General features: G+C 39.5%; 1 protein-coding gene across 7 annotated transcripts in view; it reads left to right on the top strand.

The window, feature by feature from the left end:
• The window catches only part of NCKAP5 (NCK associated protein 5), a 417,071-nt gene that overhangs the window by 232,002 nt on the left and 167,423 nt on the right, over positions 1 to 17,646 (top strand). For all 7 annotated transcript variants that reach the window (XM_083865018.1, XM_083865017.1, XM_083865019.1 and 4 more), the window contains one exon: positions 11,601 to 11,734. In XM_083865018.1, the coding sequence (XP_083721144.1) occupies positions 11,601 to 11,734 (134 nt within the window). The remainder of the gene's footprint in view (positions 1 to 11,600; positions 11,735 to 17,646) is intronic.

The raw sequence follows: 17,646 nt of genomic DNA, 5'->3' as shown, positions 1-17,646 counted from the left end.
TCCTATTTACTAGGAAGAAATACAAACACATTAATGAGAAGTACAGAAAGCGAAGAAGCCCTAACACTCCTCATCATCAGGACAAAAAACCACATACCATCCTAGCCTGTGAGTAAATCCCAGAGCTCCCTGGAGCAGCAGAGTTCCACTGACCAATCCACTAAAGCCAAATAAAACTCTCAGAAGTGTTTTCCTGGTGCTTATCCTGTGTTTATCCTGCTGCCTTAACTCCTATCTCACTACCACAGATCCAAGCGGGAAACGCTTGATTCAGCCCCATGCCCATTTGTTCTGTGAGCATTCAGTCCTTTAGAAAATAAACCTTTTCTATCATCTAAAGGCCACGCTGGTCAGTGACAGAGGAGGCAGGCACACAGGCACTGCAGATAAGCAGGAGGCATTGAGGATGTGGCTGTGTCCCTGCTGGGGGTTGCTGTCACCCCAGCCCCCTGCGCTGGGATTGTGCTGCTGCTCCGTCTTCTGCTCCATTGCACCACTCACCAGGTGACTGCAAACCCTGCTGGGGGCTCAGTTAAGCCTTGACTTGTTCCTGTGCTGAGCCTCAGGCAATTCTCTGCTGACTGGAGGGGCTGGTGACCTGCAGCTGCCCATCAGGAGGGATCAGTCTGGGGCAGTGACCTTGGCTCGCAGCACAGCTGGATCCAGGGGGAACCTGGTGGCTGTGCCCTCCTTGTTACTGGTGCTCTGGGGCTGTGTCACCCTTCACTGCACACTTCAGAGAGTGTAGCAGTAAATTCTGCAGTAAATTCTGCATTGCTTCATGTGATTCCATGGGTTAAAACCTGTACCAGGTGTACAAGTGTAGCATGAGTGGCACATCACCTTTCTTTGACTTTTTTATCTGACCCTTCTCTTCTGCCCTTTCACAAATTGTGTTTTATTTCTGCTGGGCACTATTCCACTGTAGTTCTTTTAAATGGACAGGCAGCAATGTTTGAGAAATCAAAGTCCAGCATGACTATGAATTCATAGTCTTCTATTCACTTGTCCCCCCCACCCTGTCTGGCCTTCATAGCTGTTTGCAAACATGCAAAAAATACTGTTCTGTGGTAATGTTTACATAGTGGCTTATCAAAATGTTATTACCTGGTTAAAAGTAATTTAAATAAATCTTCTGAGTCTGAGCTGACCACTGTTTGCCACAGTTCATGGAATTACTTTCTATAGACACTCCAAACAATGAGAACAGGGCCTGGAAAATGCCTGGCTTTCTAAAAACACTTCTGTAAATCTTTCTTAACTGTGAGATACCCTGGTTTTCAGAGCTCAAGGATTCTCTTCACTCCTTCCTCCTGAAGTCTATGTCTAGGCTGAAATTTCATCCAAACTGACAGCAAATACCTATTACTTGGGTATAAAAGAAACCATTGCTGCATCAGAATTAAATGTAATCTCAGCAAGTGCAAGTGTGGAAATTACCCTAAACCATCTAGCCTGAGGCTCATCTCCTGCATCTACACAGAGCACAGTTGTAGCTGTAAGTCACAAAAAGTCCAAAGAACTTGTACTTGAGAGAACTTTACACAAATCCCCTGGCCCTTGCTGCAAGACTTCTGATCCAAGAGGGAATTTTATCTCGTGAGATCAGGCATATTCTGGAACCTGAGCATTTGAACCCTGGTTCCTTCTTGGATCATTAATTTCTTGCCTTTGGGTTCATTTATTTCTTATCTTTGTGAGTGGGGAGTTTGTTCCATGGCCTGTTTGTTCAAATAAATCCACTAAAAATTGTTTGAGAGGCTTGCAGTTTGTCATCAGTAGAACATTCAGCTCTGAACTCAGTGTCTGTCAAGTATTTATGTGTGTAAATTCAGGCTGTACCTGTGTTATAGCTGATGTTTTGGTGCCAGTTTTATTTATTCACAGATACAGTTTTGTTCTTATGAAAAGCTCAGGTTCCAAAACCTCAGTTCTATTTCTGTGAGCTGGAGCTTTTTGTTTTGCTAGACAACATTTTACCTTCTGTTTTCTGCATTGCTGTGTTGATATCCCTTCAGGATATGTTCAAGAATTGCAGATCTGGTAGAAAATTGTAGGAGAATCAAACAACTGACACTTTGCTGGCCCAGGTGGGCTTGGTCTTGCAAGTTGTTCTCTACACACACTCTTTTGTGCTGTTTTATGGTTCAAATACCATTATTATAAAATTTCTGGAATCAAAACAAGTGAGAAACACAAACAGAGGCTGGGGATTTTTGCTTGTTTGCAACGGAATTAGACAAGGCTCTTTGTAAACAAGTTACCTTGGTTATAAAACTTTGTTTCTAATAAGAAGATATTGTATATACTTGGTATGAAAACCCAAAAAACCAACTTTATGCCTAGTTAGAAATCTTAATATAATGCAAGTCACTTTACCAAAAAAATGTAGTAAAGGGCTTGAAATTATAATTACTCATTGTAATCTAAGATGTTTCAGGGAATTTTTTCTTCCTTGTATTACTTAGCAGTCCCACTGCTTCTAATTTTGATACTGACAGAGTTTTCTACTTCGCACTTTTGAATACTAGGTATTTATATGGATTATACCTATCTTAATAGAGTGAGCAAGTTTTTATTCAAAATTGAAAAAAACATTTCATTATGTTTAATTTAGAGAAATGAGATTTCTTTAATTGCTGTCTGTAGAAGCTATTAGAAGCTCAATTACATTTGCAATTTTATTTTTTAAAGTGTTATCATTTAAAGATTATTAATTTTTTAAAAAAATCATGACCTGACTTTGTGGGATGTTCAGGTTCACTAATAGTAATTCTCTCTCCACCCCTCCAACTACAAGAAAATAACGTTTAAAATGGAGAAATTAATTATGTTAAGAACTGAAGCAGGACTTCAAAACTGGACTGTCAGTTGTGAATTTGAATAAATAGCATCAGTTTTAATAGGGAGACAAGATTTTCAAAACATGTATTGCTTGCCTACATTCAACACTGCAAATGTGACTCAGAGATGAGCTTGAAGAAGCTGAGAGAAGGATGGGCATCCCACTGGGGTGGGAGTGTTCCACCTGTATAAATACACTGCTCTCAGGGGCTCTGTGACTGCAGTTGTGTCTCCAGGACCACAGAGTTCACTGCAGTCTGTTAATTTCTGGAAATCTATGAAGGAGATTTTTTGCTATTTAATTTCTTTTCTCAAGGTGACTCTGGTTTTTTGTGGCCTGTCTAGTGTGTTTCACAGACATAAAGAGCTGCTGGGCAGTCAGAGCTCCCTTTTGAGGCACTGGTGGAGCTGGGCAGACAGTGGTTCTCACTATCCAGTTCTGAGCCAAAAGATTTTATGAGTTATTTAATTTTTTTTTTCCCCTTGTAAAATAAATGTTATCACAACTCCAAGTATATATACAGTACTGCTGGTGTAATAGCCTGCCTAATTCAGATTAATTGTAGGCTTGCAATGATAAAGGAGCTTCAGCACAGCAGTTATTCTGTCGCACAGATGCAATTAAAACCATATCAATGCAGTATAAATAATGCTAAATTAAGTTGCTGTCCTTCCACATGGTGGCAATTTTGAGCTAGTGCACAATGAAAGTTAGCATCTTATTTTGTTCAGAAGGAGTAACTACACCAAGAAACAGTTTCTAATTTCCTCAAATGGCTTTGGAGCAGTGTTATCACCTAACAATATGAAGTGTGTAAATTACTGTCGACAAAATATCACTAATAATAATAATAGTAATAATAATAAGCATTTCCTGGTTTGCTATTCATCTTAGAGGCAAGAAAAGCTTGAGGTTTACCTCTGAAAGTCGTGGGATACTTGTGCTAGTCTGAGATGATGCCAAAGAGACAGATGTGTTAGCATGTAGAAATTTTATTGTGGAAAATGAATGTTTTGCTTCAAATTATTTAATTTTGACTGGTTTCAAAGCATTTTAAGAAAATTCTAAAAGAAATTATTTTGTGTCAGTTAGATTTTCCCCTGGTTTTTTTGGGCAGCCTGTCACTTTGGGAGCAGAATGCTGTTCTCAAGAACCATCATTTTTTCTTACTGGTATGAAAAAGCTAGAAGATACCAGCCTAAAATTAGGATACTGCTTTTTATACTATTTATATCTTACTGTTGCAAAGCTGTAACATGAATAAGTTTAAAGAAAATGGTTACATCATAAAATAATTGGGGAAAAAAAGTAGATGCTTAATATAAACCGAGGAGATTTCTTCCTTAGCCTCTGTAGTACCAGTCTGTCAGGTGAAAGGTGAAATGAAAAAATTTGTTTTGGTTGCAAAGCAGCCACACAACCTCACCATTAACTTTCTTATTTTGAAGAGATGTGGAAGTAAAGCTACCTCTCCCTCCATGAACTCTCCAAGTGTTTATGTTATTGCTGCTTTTACTTCATTGCTTCACTGTGCTTTAAATACACCTGTAACTTCATCCCTGGGAAGGCTTTGGGTGTTTAAGTGTATTTGTCACTATTCCCAGTGTAGCTGGAAAAGGTAACAAGGGACAAAGGCACTGCCACTGTTGGAAAGCCCTGCTTTCAATAGCTGGTTAAGTTAATAAGTCTTTCTCAGTAAAATGATTCCACTGTAAGCAGCCTGTAAAAATTGTAATAAGCACAGCAAGCAGTGCACTTCTTTCCTCCCCATTCTTTGGGGGAATGTTTTTTCATGCTGAGAAAGTCCACTACAAGGAATGCTGCAATGTTCTGCAAAGTTGTTTGTCAGTGCCTGGGTTTATTTTTTGCAGAGAAGTATTGATTACAGAATGAGAAACATTTGGTTTAACAGGGATCGATGAGTAGCAAACAAAGGACACTGAAGTTTGACTCATTTTAATTTGAACGAAAATACAGTACCCAGTGCAGTTCGTGATGAAATAAAAAATGATATATATGCTCTCTGGTTTTTAATCACATTTCTTTCCTGTCATTTGTGAGTGAAATAGGCTCAGATAGAGGACTGTAATATCCTGGATTTGGGAGCAGGTTGCACATGAGGAATTTGGGGGGAGAGCACTGGGCTTTGCAGGAGGGGGACAAGCAGGTCCAGCTGCCTCTGGAGAGAGGTGAAAATCTCACCAAAGAGATTCCACCCGCCTTCTGTGTTAGATGAGGGTGAACCACCTTGGACTCCTTGACCTGTTTGATTTGCAAGGCACAAACACAAGCTCTCACAAAATACCTGTAGAACAGAGAACATTTTTACTGCCCTTTCCCCAACTGCTTGGGCTGTGAGCAGCTGGGGCTCAGGTGTACTTTGTGGCACTTGAACAAATAAATACCATTTGATCACCAGGCATTTTGTTGGGAGGATTAAATATTCATTGCATCAGAAAGAATGAGTTACTTTGTTAAACCAACTGGGAGACTGAGTTGCAAATTCCAGTTTCTATTTCAATTAATATTTCATAATTAATTATTGAGAAATGGAACTGCTTTACCATCCCTCTCTCATCTCTTGTCCCAGGCTGTGGCTCCAGTTCTGTGGCTCCTGCCTGCAGCAGTCTTTTAAAAGGGCATACAAGGGTGATAAAATAGTGGGCTTGAATACTTTGAATGTGCATATTTATTCATAAGAGTATTGGGCAGTGACTTGCTAGAAAAACTCATTTTAGTGTGCTTCTAGTAGCTGCTATTTCTTTGCTTCATTCAGTTTTCATTGTTGTCTACTCTGTGGCTACATTCTCTCTGGCTCGTGGGATGCTGTGTTGTAAACCAAGCTATGAGTCTGTTAAATTATGACTTTTATGGCAAGGTATCAGAGGAACAGCATCAGAAAATGCATTAAAAATAAATAAATAAAAACTCAGATTGGGTTTGCAATGACTTAATGGTACTTCAAACTCTAAACCAAAAAATATTTTAATCTTTTCTTCCCATCATTTAAATTCATTGCAAAGTATCTGTTTGAAATCAATATTAATTGCACAGAAATTGTGACCCTCTTTAACAAATGCTTTAAAGTAGTTGTTAAAAATTTAATGTGAAGGTTATTAGCCTGATTTTGGGCAACATTAAGCCTGTGCTAAATATTCTCATGTAGACTTTTTCTGACAAAATATTGGTCCCATGTTTGCATAATTAGCAGCACCATAGTAAACCCTTTCTTAGGCTGCACAGGGGAAGCAAAAACAAACTCAAGACTAGAGGATTCTTATTTCTACTTAATAAGTAGCTCTTTCCCCTACTTTTCCTATAAATTTAATGATGGGAGATTTTATGTGTGCCTCTCTTGAGACATTTTTGATATTTGAACTAATCAGTCAGGTTGTATCTCACTGTTCTGAAGAGTTGCTTTTCATAAGGCCCAAATATAAGCTAAACAGAAGGAGGGAGCAGTTCCTTATGAAAGTGTTGGGCTGTCCCTGATGGATAACAATGCCCTGTGCAGCCTGCTTGGTGTGTTTGTGTGTGTGTGTGTGTGTGTGTGTGTGTGTGTACCCCACACCTCTAATTCTTCATCTGCAGTCAATTTTAGTTTTAAATCTTGACACACAGCCATGTTTTCCTTTAACATGTAGATAAAATTATTGATTATGATGCTATGAGTTTTTATGCAAAAGATAAATGAACAAGTTAAAAAAGAAAATACTCTGATGTCGTAGGCTGACCTGAGGTTTGGGTCAGCTTTGCTTCTGCTCCCCACCCTCAGCAGAACCTGGGGGACAAAAAATGACAAAGAAGTTTTTACACCAAGATAAAGACAGGGAGATGGAGAGTTTTTGAATGAGAAATCTACTTGAGTTACTGAAATGCTTGACCCCCACAAGGAGAAATCACTGAGTGTTTCTCTGAGAAGTATTTTCATGACTTGAAATGGTCCTGCCATTCTGGTGAGACTTTTGATGATTTTACCAGCAGTAACAGGTAAAGGAGGTAAAACTCCAGGTCTCTGACTTGGAAGGCTTTAGTGTCATCCATGTCTAGATTTAAAGTTAACAATGAAATAGCTCTGAAATGAAAAAGAGGTAAGACATCAGCATTTCCATGCCAAACCTTGCCGTGCTACACATTCCCTCTGTGTGCCCGTGTCAGGCTGTTCAGGTGCACAGGACCTGTTGTGCATTCCTCACCCCACAGCACCATGAGCTGCTGTCTGCCTTGCAGGCTGCCACCTGCCCCAGCCACACTCAGGCTTCCTCATTCAACAGACCAGACATTTCCACTTTGGTGGAATGTGAAAGAACCAGGTGCTGACATTTGTGACACATCCCAAGGTAATTAAGGGAGACACAAATAGTTGAGCTCCTCTTGGGAGACACTTGTATGGCTGCACAGGGTTAGTGCTTACAGTGAGAGCACAGCTATTAAACAGTAACTCTGAGAATAAATGGTGTCTCTTGGTCTCTTCATGGAGTGCTGAGGAACAAATCACATTTTTCTGTCAAACACATTTGTTACTCCCAGCCTGGCTATAAATAGTTCTCATGCTTTTTTGTTTTGATCGTGAGTAGCTCGGATTGGATTCCTTCCTTAACTTTTAAAAGATGACATAACGTGTGGTACATGTCCCTGCCTGGATGAGGAATGAAACATTTTGACACGAACATTTCTACAGCTACACAAAAAGGAGCTTGCTGAAGTGCAGGCGCTGGCTCAGGAGCATAATGAGCAGCCCGTGAAACTTTGTTCCGTGTTAAAATATTCCAGTACTTGCACAAAAGTATCAGGAGAGTTTGCTAACACTGTCTTTCACTCTAGTTTGTTCACATGAATTTTTTGCCTGTTTGAAAAGTTATCAGGAATTTGGCTGGGTGATGTGATGAAAGTCAGGCTCTCTGGGGAGGCTGAAAAGGGGAAGCAAGAATCAAGTAAAGGTTATGCTTCTAAGAAGGGAAGGGTACAGCTGTGCTGCAAGGAGAGGAAACGGGCAAAAAGAGTTTGAGCAGAGCTCGTGGAGAGAAGAATCTGTAATTAAAGAGGAACTGGCAAGTGGGAATACATAACTTCATTGGAAGACGGCAATGATTTTTCTAGTGTTAAAATGAACTGAAGCATTTCACATACTTGTTTTATTCAACCTTTTCTTCACATAGCATGCTAATTCTATTACTTTCTATTGAGCTTATATTCACTATAAAACCTTTAACAAGTTCTGTTTATTTCTTCTCACACACCTTTTTTTTTTTGCACAGGAATAAAGTGGGGTTAGCACAGAGGAGCTTGTAAAGTGCATTATGTCAGCACAAAATTCCTGCAAAGTTCAGGGATATGTTTTCTTCTTCCAGGAGACAAAAAATTCTAAAAAAATCTCTGTTTAATCCTGGCCTTTCTGTACATTAGGCTCACTTCTCTCTTCTGACACTTCATTATGGATTTTCTGGGTCTGAATAAAAATCTAGTTCTTTTTTCTGGTGGATAAGGTCACTACTGCTGGGAGCTACTTTCTGAGTGTAGTATAGCTGAGTGTTTTCTGTCCTGCAGACTGAAAACTTCCCAAGTGTGGGTGGTCTCTTACACCTTTTTTTCCCCACTTCACAGTATTTATTGTCTGTGATCTGGCTGAAAGCAGATCTGCTTTCTGCCTGCAAGAAATGGCAGAAGTGCTGCAAGGTTGCCAATAAATTCTTGTGAAGAATCCCGGCAGTGAGGGCTGATGGTGTTGTTGCTGTGCAGCTTTCCTGTGGGCAAGTCTTGGCCCTGTTCATACAGGAGGCTTTTGGTAGCTGGGAAGAGAATCCAGAATTTCAGGGCCATAGGTCAGTGCTGTTGTTTCTGGTCTTGTAGCCTTGTGAGTGGTTTGTTGTTCATCCCTAAACATGAAAGGAGCAGGAGTTTTGTACAGCAACAGTACGTGCTCGTGTAACTAATGATGTGTTGTAATTCTTGCCCGTGAGGTGGCTGAATTGGAACTGGACACTTAGCTCATTCCAGGAGTTCGTAATGTTTAGGGATTTCATTCCTGAAATGTTATTGTGCTTGTAATGCCCATTTGTTGCTCGTTTAAGAGCACTTTTCTTAAGGTAATTCCTATGTTATTTCTTATTAAGAAAAAAAATCCCCATGTGAATGTGCCAATCTTTTTGCCTAGGATGATAACATAGCCTTCCCCATGTGAACAGGAGTAAATGGCAGCAACAGCATTCTCTGGCCTATCAGCAAGAGGTAGATGAAACCTAGAAATAGCTTGCACAGCTCTTTGACCTGTAGGGAGAAGTTTGGGTTTGTGACTCTATGCTGTCTATGCAGTTCTCTACCAGAAGGGTTTATGATGGGCAGGAGTGTGACTGTGCCTGTAGGTACAGGACAGCCCTTCTGCAGGACAGGCAGTGGAGCTGGGAGCAACCTGCAGAAACCTTGGCAGCGAGATGGAGAGCAGGAGACTCATCTGCTTTTTGGAGTGTCACTTTTTGTCTGTCCTACCCGTGGAGATCTGGCTTTGTACGTCATGTAGGAAGATTTATTTGAGGACCAGAGCAGGGTCAGCATAGCAGACATGCAGAGGTAGTTGCTCTATCAGAATAATATCATTGTGGCTCTTGTGCTGCTGAATAAGCCATGAGGGCATGGCTGAATCTCTGTTTTCCAGTCCATTGTTGTAGTTAATCTTTACTGTGTCAGATAACTCAGGCACAGCCTTGGGTCAGTTTGGCCACTCAGGTGTTCATTGTAGCACCTGAGTTTCCTCCAAGGCGGCTTCTCAATTCCTCTAGGAACAGCTGCATATTTGGTTTTAAGCCCAGTTTCTGTAGACATCAGTGTCTTCTGAAAGCTTTTCTTAAGTCCCAGGTGGTAGTTATGTATTTCTTTTATCTCATTTCCCTTGTTACCCACTGACTCAGGAGGTCCTAGATGTCCCTTTAGCAGCAGTGAAACCTCCCTACAAGAGAAGATGCTGACAGCAATTCAGCAAGAGTTTCTGGAGCAGGATCATTTTGAAGTTGGCATTGATGAGATCTAAGCTGGAGCAATACTGACTGCTGTGAATATTCTTCCCATATCATTAGCCTGGGTTATCCTCCATCAGCCATTTGCTGTCTGTCTTCTGCCTGGTGCTGAGCTCTCTGCTCTTCCTCCTGTGGCACAAAAACCAGGAGGATTACTCAGCACCTGGTGGGACATGGCTGTGTAACACTAAGGACAGTGATTAGATAATTTAGTTAGAACAATGTATTTATTTGCCAGTAATTTGTTTCTTCTTGTGCAGTTTTCCATTTTCCAGGTATTACATATGGCCAACCAGAAAGAACCCCTCTATTCTCTGAGTAATTCCTCCTATTTTTTCACGAGCATATAGATATTTCATTTAAACCTTTGCAGCCTCCCTTTGTGGCATCTGCTTATTTATCACTGTCTTTAAGATCCGTTTTCCACTTGGCAATGTTCATATTTTTGGTCCCCTGGTTACTGCTATTGTAAATTATTATCCAGTAAGATTTATAGCTGTGAGAGTTGTACAAATAGCCTGTCTCCCCCATTTAATGGCTCATCTCTGAGATACCTTTGTTATTTACTAATGAAACTGTAGGGATAATTCCTATATACATTTTTGCAGGTATGTCATGAAAATTGAGATCAGAGGTGGAATTACATCAGGCTGTCTGACAGGCTGCAAATCTCCCTGCACCACAGGCACAAAGCAGATGGGTAGGGAACCCACTGGAGCTTTACAGTGACCTCACCTGTTCCTAGACATGGGAACCCCATCACTGACAGAGAGTCATGTAGTGAAATCCTTGGGAGTTTTATTGATTTTTATCTCATTTAAATTCACTAGGGTAAAATTTAATTTTAGTTCATTTCCATTTAACAGGATCACATGGAAAAGGCTGTAAATGCATTTTTTAATTGCAATAACATTTTTAATAACTTTTAGGTTAATTTTTCTGCTCCTTTTTAATTGTATTTAGCCACTATTGAATTAGGATTTTAAAATATTTAGGTACCCTTTATATGATGTTCTTTCTTTTTCTTAAAAAAAAAAAGGTTAGGCCATGACATATGTAGATTTATCCAGGTCGTGCTGTATGTTGTGTGTTGGATTTTGGGTCCCGTGTTTTAAGAATTAGCAAAACCCATATATTTCTTGCCTTTGAGAGCTGTTGGTAATATTAATGACACTTTTATCACTCTCATATTGGTTTGTTTTGTACTCAGTTTTTAAAACACATTCATTATCATAGTATTTGACAAAGTAAATTCAAATAAACTCTGTTCTACTGATAGGAATCCTCCTCTCAGCCAAAACAAGAAAACCAGTGGCTGCAGAATTAAGTCCTTTTCCTCCTTGTGAGGTTGAAACATTTTTAGGGATGGATGACAAGTTGGCCTCTTGATTTTTTTCATGCTCTCCACGTCTGCATTCAAGCAAGATGGGTCACAGATCTCAAATATAATTTTTTATTTTAAATGGAGGCAAAGGAAAAGCACTTTGAAGGAGAGGGTGGTTGTTTGTTTTTCAGTGTGCTGACCTCCATGAGTGAGCTGAGGAAGAGTAGCCCAGTGTGATGGGATATTCTGGAAAAAAATTCTTCCCTCTGTGACAGTGCTGCACATAAATGATGGGATTGGATTAGTTGGTTAATTATTTTGATTTTTGTTGATTTTTCCCAAATTAAATCTCTTTTTTTTTTTTTTCCTAAAAGTGCGGTCTATGTGTAAAATTAATGAATAAATCTTTATGGTATTTCAGCGTGAGAAGCTGATACATGAGTTGGAGGAAGAAAGACATTTGAGACTTGAGAGTGAGAAAAGATTACGGGAGGTGACCCTGGAGTCGGAGAGGAGCAGAGCTCAGATGAGGGGCCTGCAGGAACAGTTTTCCAGGTATGTACCACCAGTAAACTGCATTCAAAAATGGGAAAAACATATTTGGTGCTGAAACATTGTCCAGACCTGCTGATAACTTGAATGAATCTAATCTAAGGCAAAACCTGCTCTCCCATTGAAGTTCCATAAACACCACAGGCTCTTGGCTAAATGATTGCTGGAATACTTGAAAGGTTTATGCCATCATTTTATGGAATGGTGAAAAATCTTCATTTCTAGGGATTTTGCGTTTGCTAGAATTCCTAATAATATTCTAAGCGTAGGTCTTCGGTTCTCAGGAAGTGCAAGCCACTGATAAGTCAGTATGTGGTTGTTTGTGTCTTGTAAACACAAATTGGTTTGATCAATCTGAATAAAGAGAGGAAGAAAAAGTGAAGCCTTTTGGCAGCTTTGGGCAAGCTCATCCTGCTTGGACCTGCTTCAAATCTCTTCCTGCATTGCCTGGGCCAGAGCTTTGGGCTAGAACAGAGCTCCATTTACAAGAGAACCAGCTTAGAACAGGGATTAACACAAACCATTCATATGATAATAGTAAGGATTTGAATTATTTATTGTTTTCATGATGCATGATGAGATCTTGTACATCAAACAGATTTTTTTATTGTTTTTGTCATGAACAGAAAGAAAACAATCCAAAAAATCAAAAGAAACAAGGGAATTTCATGTATATTTTCCACCAAGGCTGAATATTGACTCCTTCCCTTAGACCACTGAATTGTTAAAAGCTCAAGTTCAGTTTAATAAGGTGAAAAGAACCTAGAAGGTTATTTTTCTCATTATGTTTCTTGGGATTTTTAGGGTATTCTGCTTTGGGCATTTTTTGTGGGTTTTTTCTTATTTCCTCAGTGTTTGCCATGCTGCTCCTCTGATTTGAATCTGGTTTTTTAGGCAACACTGCAAAAACCATTGATAGCAATAATAAAATTTGTTCTCCTCTGTTTTTTTTGTGTTTGGAATAATTTGCACTGAATCTCTGCAGAATTCAAAAAATCTTTTTGAAAAACCATAAATTGTTCAGTTAATTCTGAAATTCTCCATTAAAAATGCTAAGGATATTTCTTTTTTAGTTTTCTGTTGTTCCTCTTTGTTCACCCTTAGTTTCAATTTTACTTATTCTGATGAGACTCCTGGAGTAATAGACACAAAATAAATCCACCTCATGAGTATTCCTGGTTAGAAGATTTTGCTCTATTGTATGTTAATCTTTATTTAAGAATTTCCTGGGGTCCTGATTTTAGAGCAGTATTATTGCTGCAATAGCTAGAAACCTGTGAAATTAACTTTGAAGGTGATGGAGCCATGGTTAGGAAAAGAAGGGGTGAGGGGGAGCCAGTCTCCAGAGTGATGCTCTCAGTGCCTTCATCAAATTTTAACTGATGCATATTCAGAGTTTTTCAGGAGAGCTCTTCATTATTCCTGTGGAACTGCAGCAATCTGATTCATTTCTACCATGTTTCTGAAAAGAAAAACTATTTTATTAGTCAGGATCCCTGAAGTCCACTATCTTCAGATTAATCCATTCTTTTTCTTCCACTGCTCTTTGCAGTCGAGTGTGCTTGGGTCTATCGAGAGGCAGAGGGACGCAAGTTCTTTGAATTAAAGTTGTTTGTCTCTTTATGTCTGTCCCTCTGATTTAGATAAAGGTGATGGCCCTCTAAATCAGCATTATGTTCTTTTTAAGGCTGTCTGCACTTTGGCTAAACTGTTTGAAGGCAAACTTAAATATCATTTTTCAATAATGGCAACTTGGTTAGCCCTGTTATTCCAGTGAGGAAAACTCCTGCTGGCCTCATCAGGTTTTATTTTAGTGTAGGCCAGATGCCAGGAAGAGAATGTGTCACTTAAATAGTTTGTTTTATTTTAAAACATTATGTTTGTGATGATGAATACTAAAGGTTATTTTTGCTGATTTTTAGTAGAATATTAGGGTATTTGCTTAAACAAACAGACTTTCTCCCTTAATGAGTGTACTTTTTCTTATCCTGCTTGAACAAATAATGGAACTGGAAGCTGGATAATCTTGTGCTGCCTAGAGATTCTGTATTGTTTGAAGGATTTGCAACCTTTTTTTCTTAATTTGAACACAACTAAACAGGACAAGAAAAATGCCGATGGGATGAAATGTTAAAACCAAGTGAAGAAGATGACTGGGGCTCAGATATTCTGTCTTTCAGAAGTAGATAGATCAATGTAAGAACATACACTACAGCAAAAATCTTTTAAATATGTGTAATTCCTGAACTAAGGATTTACCTAGACATTTCTACATATATTTTTTTCTACACATACATTTCAAATTATTTTCTTTGCATGATGGAAAGAATGAAATATAGTAGTTCGTGTTAATCTGTAAGTTGACCTTTGTAATCAGGAGAGCAATGCTCCCTGTTCCTAAATGAAATTGTGTGAAAACTTGAATCTGTCATATAAGCATATGGTTTGAGGTGCAGAACTTCAGAAGGTGAGAGGTTTTCTTAGTGTATGACGTTTCTGTTGTTACCAAGTAAGCAATATTTCAGCCCAGTAGTCTGAAATAAATCGAAATTCTCTTTCTTAACACCTGCATAAATCTGCCAGAGCCTTGAATTGACAGAGTAGTTAGTTTGATAAATATGTGATAGCTGCTGAAAGAGCTTTTAAACTGAAGTTTCTTTTCCAGAATTGTAACATGTATTCATGTAGTTTTAAATTTGTGTTTTAATTTTATTGGAGATGAAATATGTTTGAGGTGTGGTGGAGCCCCTGCAGCAAAAATGTTTAATACTAGCGTTGGGTTTTTACTCTGTTGTTGGATGCTGTTATATTTGCATTGCTGTAGTATAATCTCACCTTGAGCTGAAATACTTGATGTTTTCTTTCTTAAACCCACTGAGATCTGTTGGTTTGTTGCAGCTGTTAAATTCCATGAGGCTCTTTTTGGCATGACATTGTACAGCTGCACAGTTCTCAAATGCACAGGGACCTACCCTATAAAAAGAAATCAGCCCAGTTTCTTCCAAGACAGTGCCATGCGGTCTGACTTTCCCATTTTTGTTGTTGTACACTGTGCCTTGTTTACCTCCTTGTTGTTGGTTTCAGCTGTGCTTTTCCTGCTTTCAGCATTTTCCTACAAGAGTAGGAACAGAAATGCAACAGCTCTGCCCACAGCAGTAGGTGTGATTTATAGTATCATTCTAAAAAGTACACTAATAGACACAATATAAATTGATTGCATTTCCCTGCTGTAAATCAGTAAGCAATAGAACTTGTTGTCTGTTGAATGCATACAGTTCAGGTGACCCTAAACTGTGATTAAATGTTAAAACAGTAAATGAGGTAGCTTTACTTAAGTTACTTTGATCACTGTTTTGGTCTGAGTGAAACAAGTTCAATAAACGCTATTTTAAAGTGCATCTGGAAACAGTAATTGAAGAGCCCATTATCAAACCTTAAAATCCCTTTTGGGTAAATTTTAAGAACTATTTCTGTTAAAGTTGTGTTGTTTATTGGTACCAATGTCTGTGACTGGAAAATTGCCTCAGGCTTTTAAGAATATATGTTATTGGAAAAGTAGGAAATGGTCCTTGTTTGATCTGCCAGGGTGCTGTGAATAGGATGAGTGCAATTCTCATTAGACTGTATATTCCCCTCACATTAATATTGACTGTAGGGTTAAGCCTGTTGCTTCTGACAAGGGAAAAAAAAACCTGCTACAACACATAGCATAAAAGAACTCTGTGGTTGTAGGTTTAGGCACATCTTTCGTGTATTTTCCAATTCTTGTTAATTCCCCTAGCTCCACTCTGTCTTGTCAACAGGTGAGTGGGAAGGATAACTATTTTCTTTGTAGCTGTGATAAGGAGATTTTTATGCATTGCATCAGCATGTTAATGTTGAGTCATCACATTGTAATTTCTGAGGTCTGCTCAATCTAGAGGTCACACCTGCTTTCACCTCTGTGGCCTTACTGCCATGGCTGGTGATCCACATCCAACTGGGGCCGTGTCTGGGAACTACACACCAGCTCAGCTGGCCCCGAGTGTGGTCACTTTGCCTAAGGCCAGCCATTAATAACATCTTAATCTAATTTCAGGGGAGATTACAATGCTCTCCTGGCAGCTCTTGATGGCATTCCTTTGATTCTGTCATAGCAGGGGTGAGTAAGGTACTATGTGGGAGTTCATTCCTTTTCTCAGAGGGAGATATAACAGAGGAAGTTGTCTGCAATTCTCCTTTGTGTAGTTCTGCAGTAACCTCCTGTCATTCTCCATGCATGGGCTGTGTGTAGGGTTATTGTGGGAGACAGGTTGGCCCAGAGACAGAGCCTGGATCAAAGGCTGACCTTGTCATCCTGCCCTGTGGTTTTAGATACTGCTGGATTTTATCAGCTGATACTGTATGAAATGTCACGAGGAAAACTGGTGAATAAGTGTACACACAAGTAAGTTCTCCGTATCTGGTGTGTCTCTCATGTTCACCTGCTCCTGCCTTGCTGCTGACTGCAAGATGAGCCTTGTCAAATTTGTGGGAGGTTGACCTTGACTGGCTGCCAGGTGCCCACCCAGCCAGTCTCTCACTCACTATTTTCAAGAGGGGCTGGGAGAGAAAAGAATAGCAAAAAAGCCCTCATGGATTAAGGACAGGACATCACTCACCAGTTTCCATCAATGGGAAAGATTTGACTTGGTAAAGACTAATTTAATTTATTGCTAATTGAATATAGTGTAGGATAGTGATAAACAATGACAAAACTAGTAACACTTATTCCCACCCATCCCTTCTTCCCTGGCTCAGCTTCATTCCTTCACTTTGGACTCTTCCACCTCCTTCCCTGAGCAGCAGGGTGGGTGTCAGGGTTGTGGGGGAAGCTGCTGGACTCTACAAGCCTCAGGACATGGTGTGAATGCTGCTTTTCTGGGGCTCTGACCTACTGCTTAGGATATTGATCTTAACTTTTGATTAGAATTGACAGAGTTAAAGAATGAAGTTTCTTTTAGATTAACACTGTTGGGGTGGGTACATTAGTATGTTTATTTATGTGCATCCACAGCACCTAGGTACATATTTCATCTATAATAGTTACTCAGAACTGTCAAAAACCTTTCTAAGTAAGATCAAGGAGCTTTTGTGGGAATAGTTTTCATCTGACAGGAAATAAAGGAATGGCTTTACTAAACTCATGAAACTTAGCCCAAAGAGGAGATTGCCCCAAGTTTGTATGGAATTTGACCCCACTGAGTTTCTGGGATACTTTGTACTAAATATGCTGGTTTCCTGTTGTTTGACCAACAAAAAGTCAAATGGAAATTTTATAATTTTTGATACCAGGCCCAATTTTTGCCTGAACTCTTTAGTTCTACCTATGAATATGATGGTTTTGAAACTACACACACATGAGAAATACCTTCAATGAGTGTGGTGGCTCAGTTTTCTTCAAAACCAAAATTCTCATTCTTACGTTAGAAACCATCAGGTTGAAATAATATTTTTGTACTGAAATTGAGAAAGAACAAAAGCAATGATCTCAAAGAGGCTGTAGAGAGTGACTGAAACTTGAAACACGGGATAAACTTGAAACACGGGATAAACTTGAAACACGGGGTAAACTTGAAACACAGAAGTCGTGCCAGGACCAGAAGTTCAGCAAGTTGTGTTGCATGATGTATTTTGACTTGTGTAGCACTTTCAGAGAGCAAAGGACTGCTTTGCTCCAGGCGTTATTCAAGATGCACAGGGAGGGACCTGCAGTTCTCCATCTTCTGTGGACTCTGAAGGCTCTGAGGCTGCATTAAGAGCCAGCCCCATTTCAGTACCCAGTGCACTGGTAAATCATGTGGTGGTGTTTTCATGACAGCCCTTAGTTGCTGAAAGCTTCTTGCATGGGGACCAGGGAAATGGGTAATTTTATCTTCCCCAGGCAAAAGCGTGGT

Source organism: Zosterops lateralis (genome assembly GCF_965231275.1).
Source record: "Zosterops lateralis genome assembly, chromosome: 7".
Lineage (NCBI taxonomy): Eukaryota > Metazoa > Chordata > Aves > Passeriformes > Zosteropidae > Zosterops > Zosterops lateralis.
This window is presented reverse-complemented; position numbering and strand designations above follow the sequence as displayed.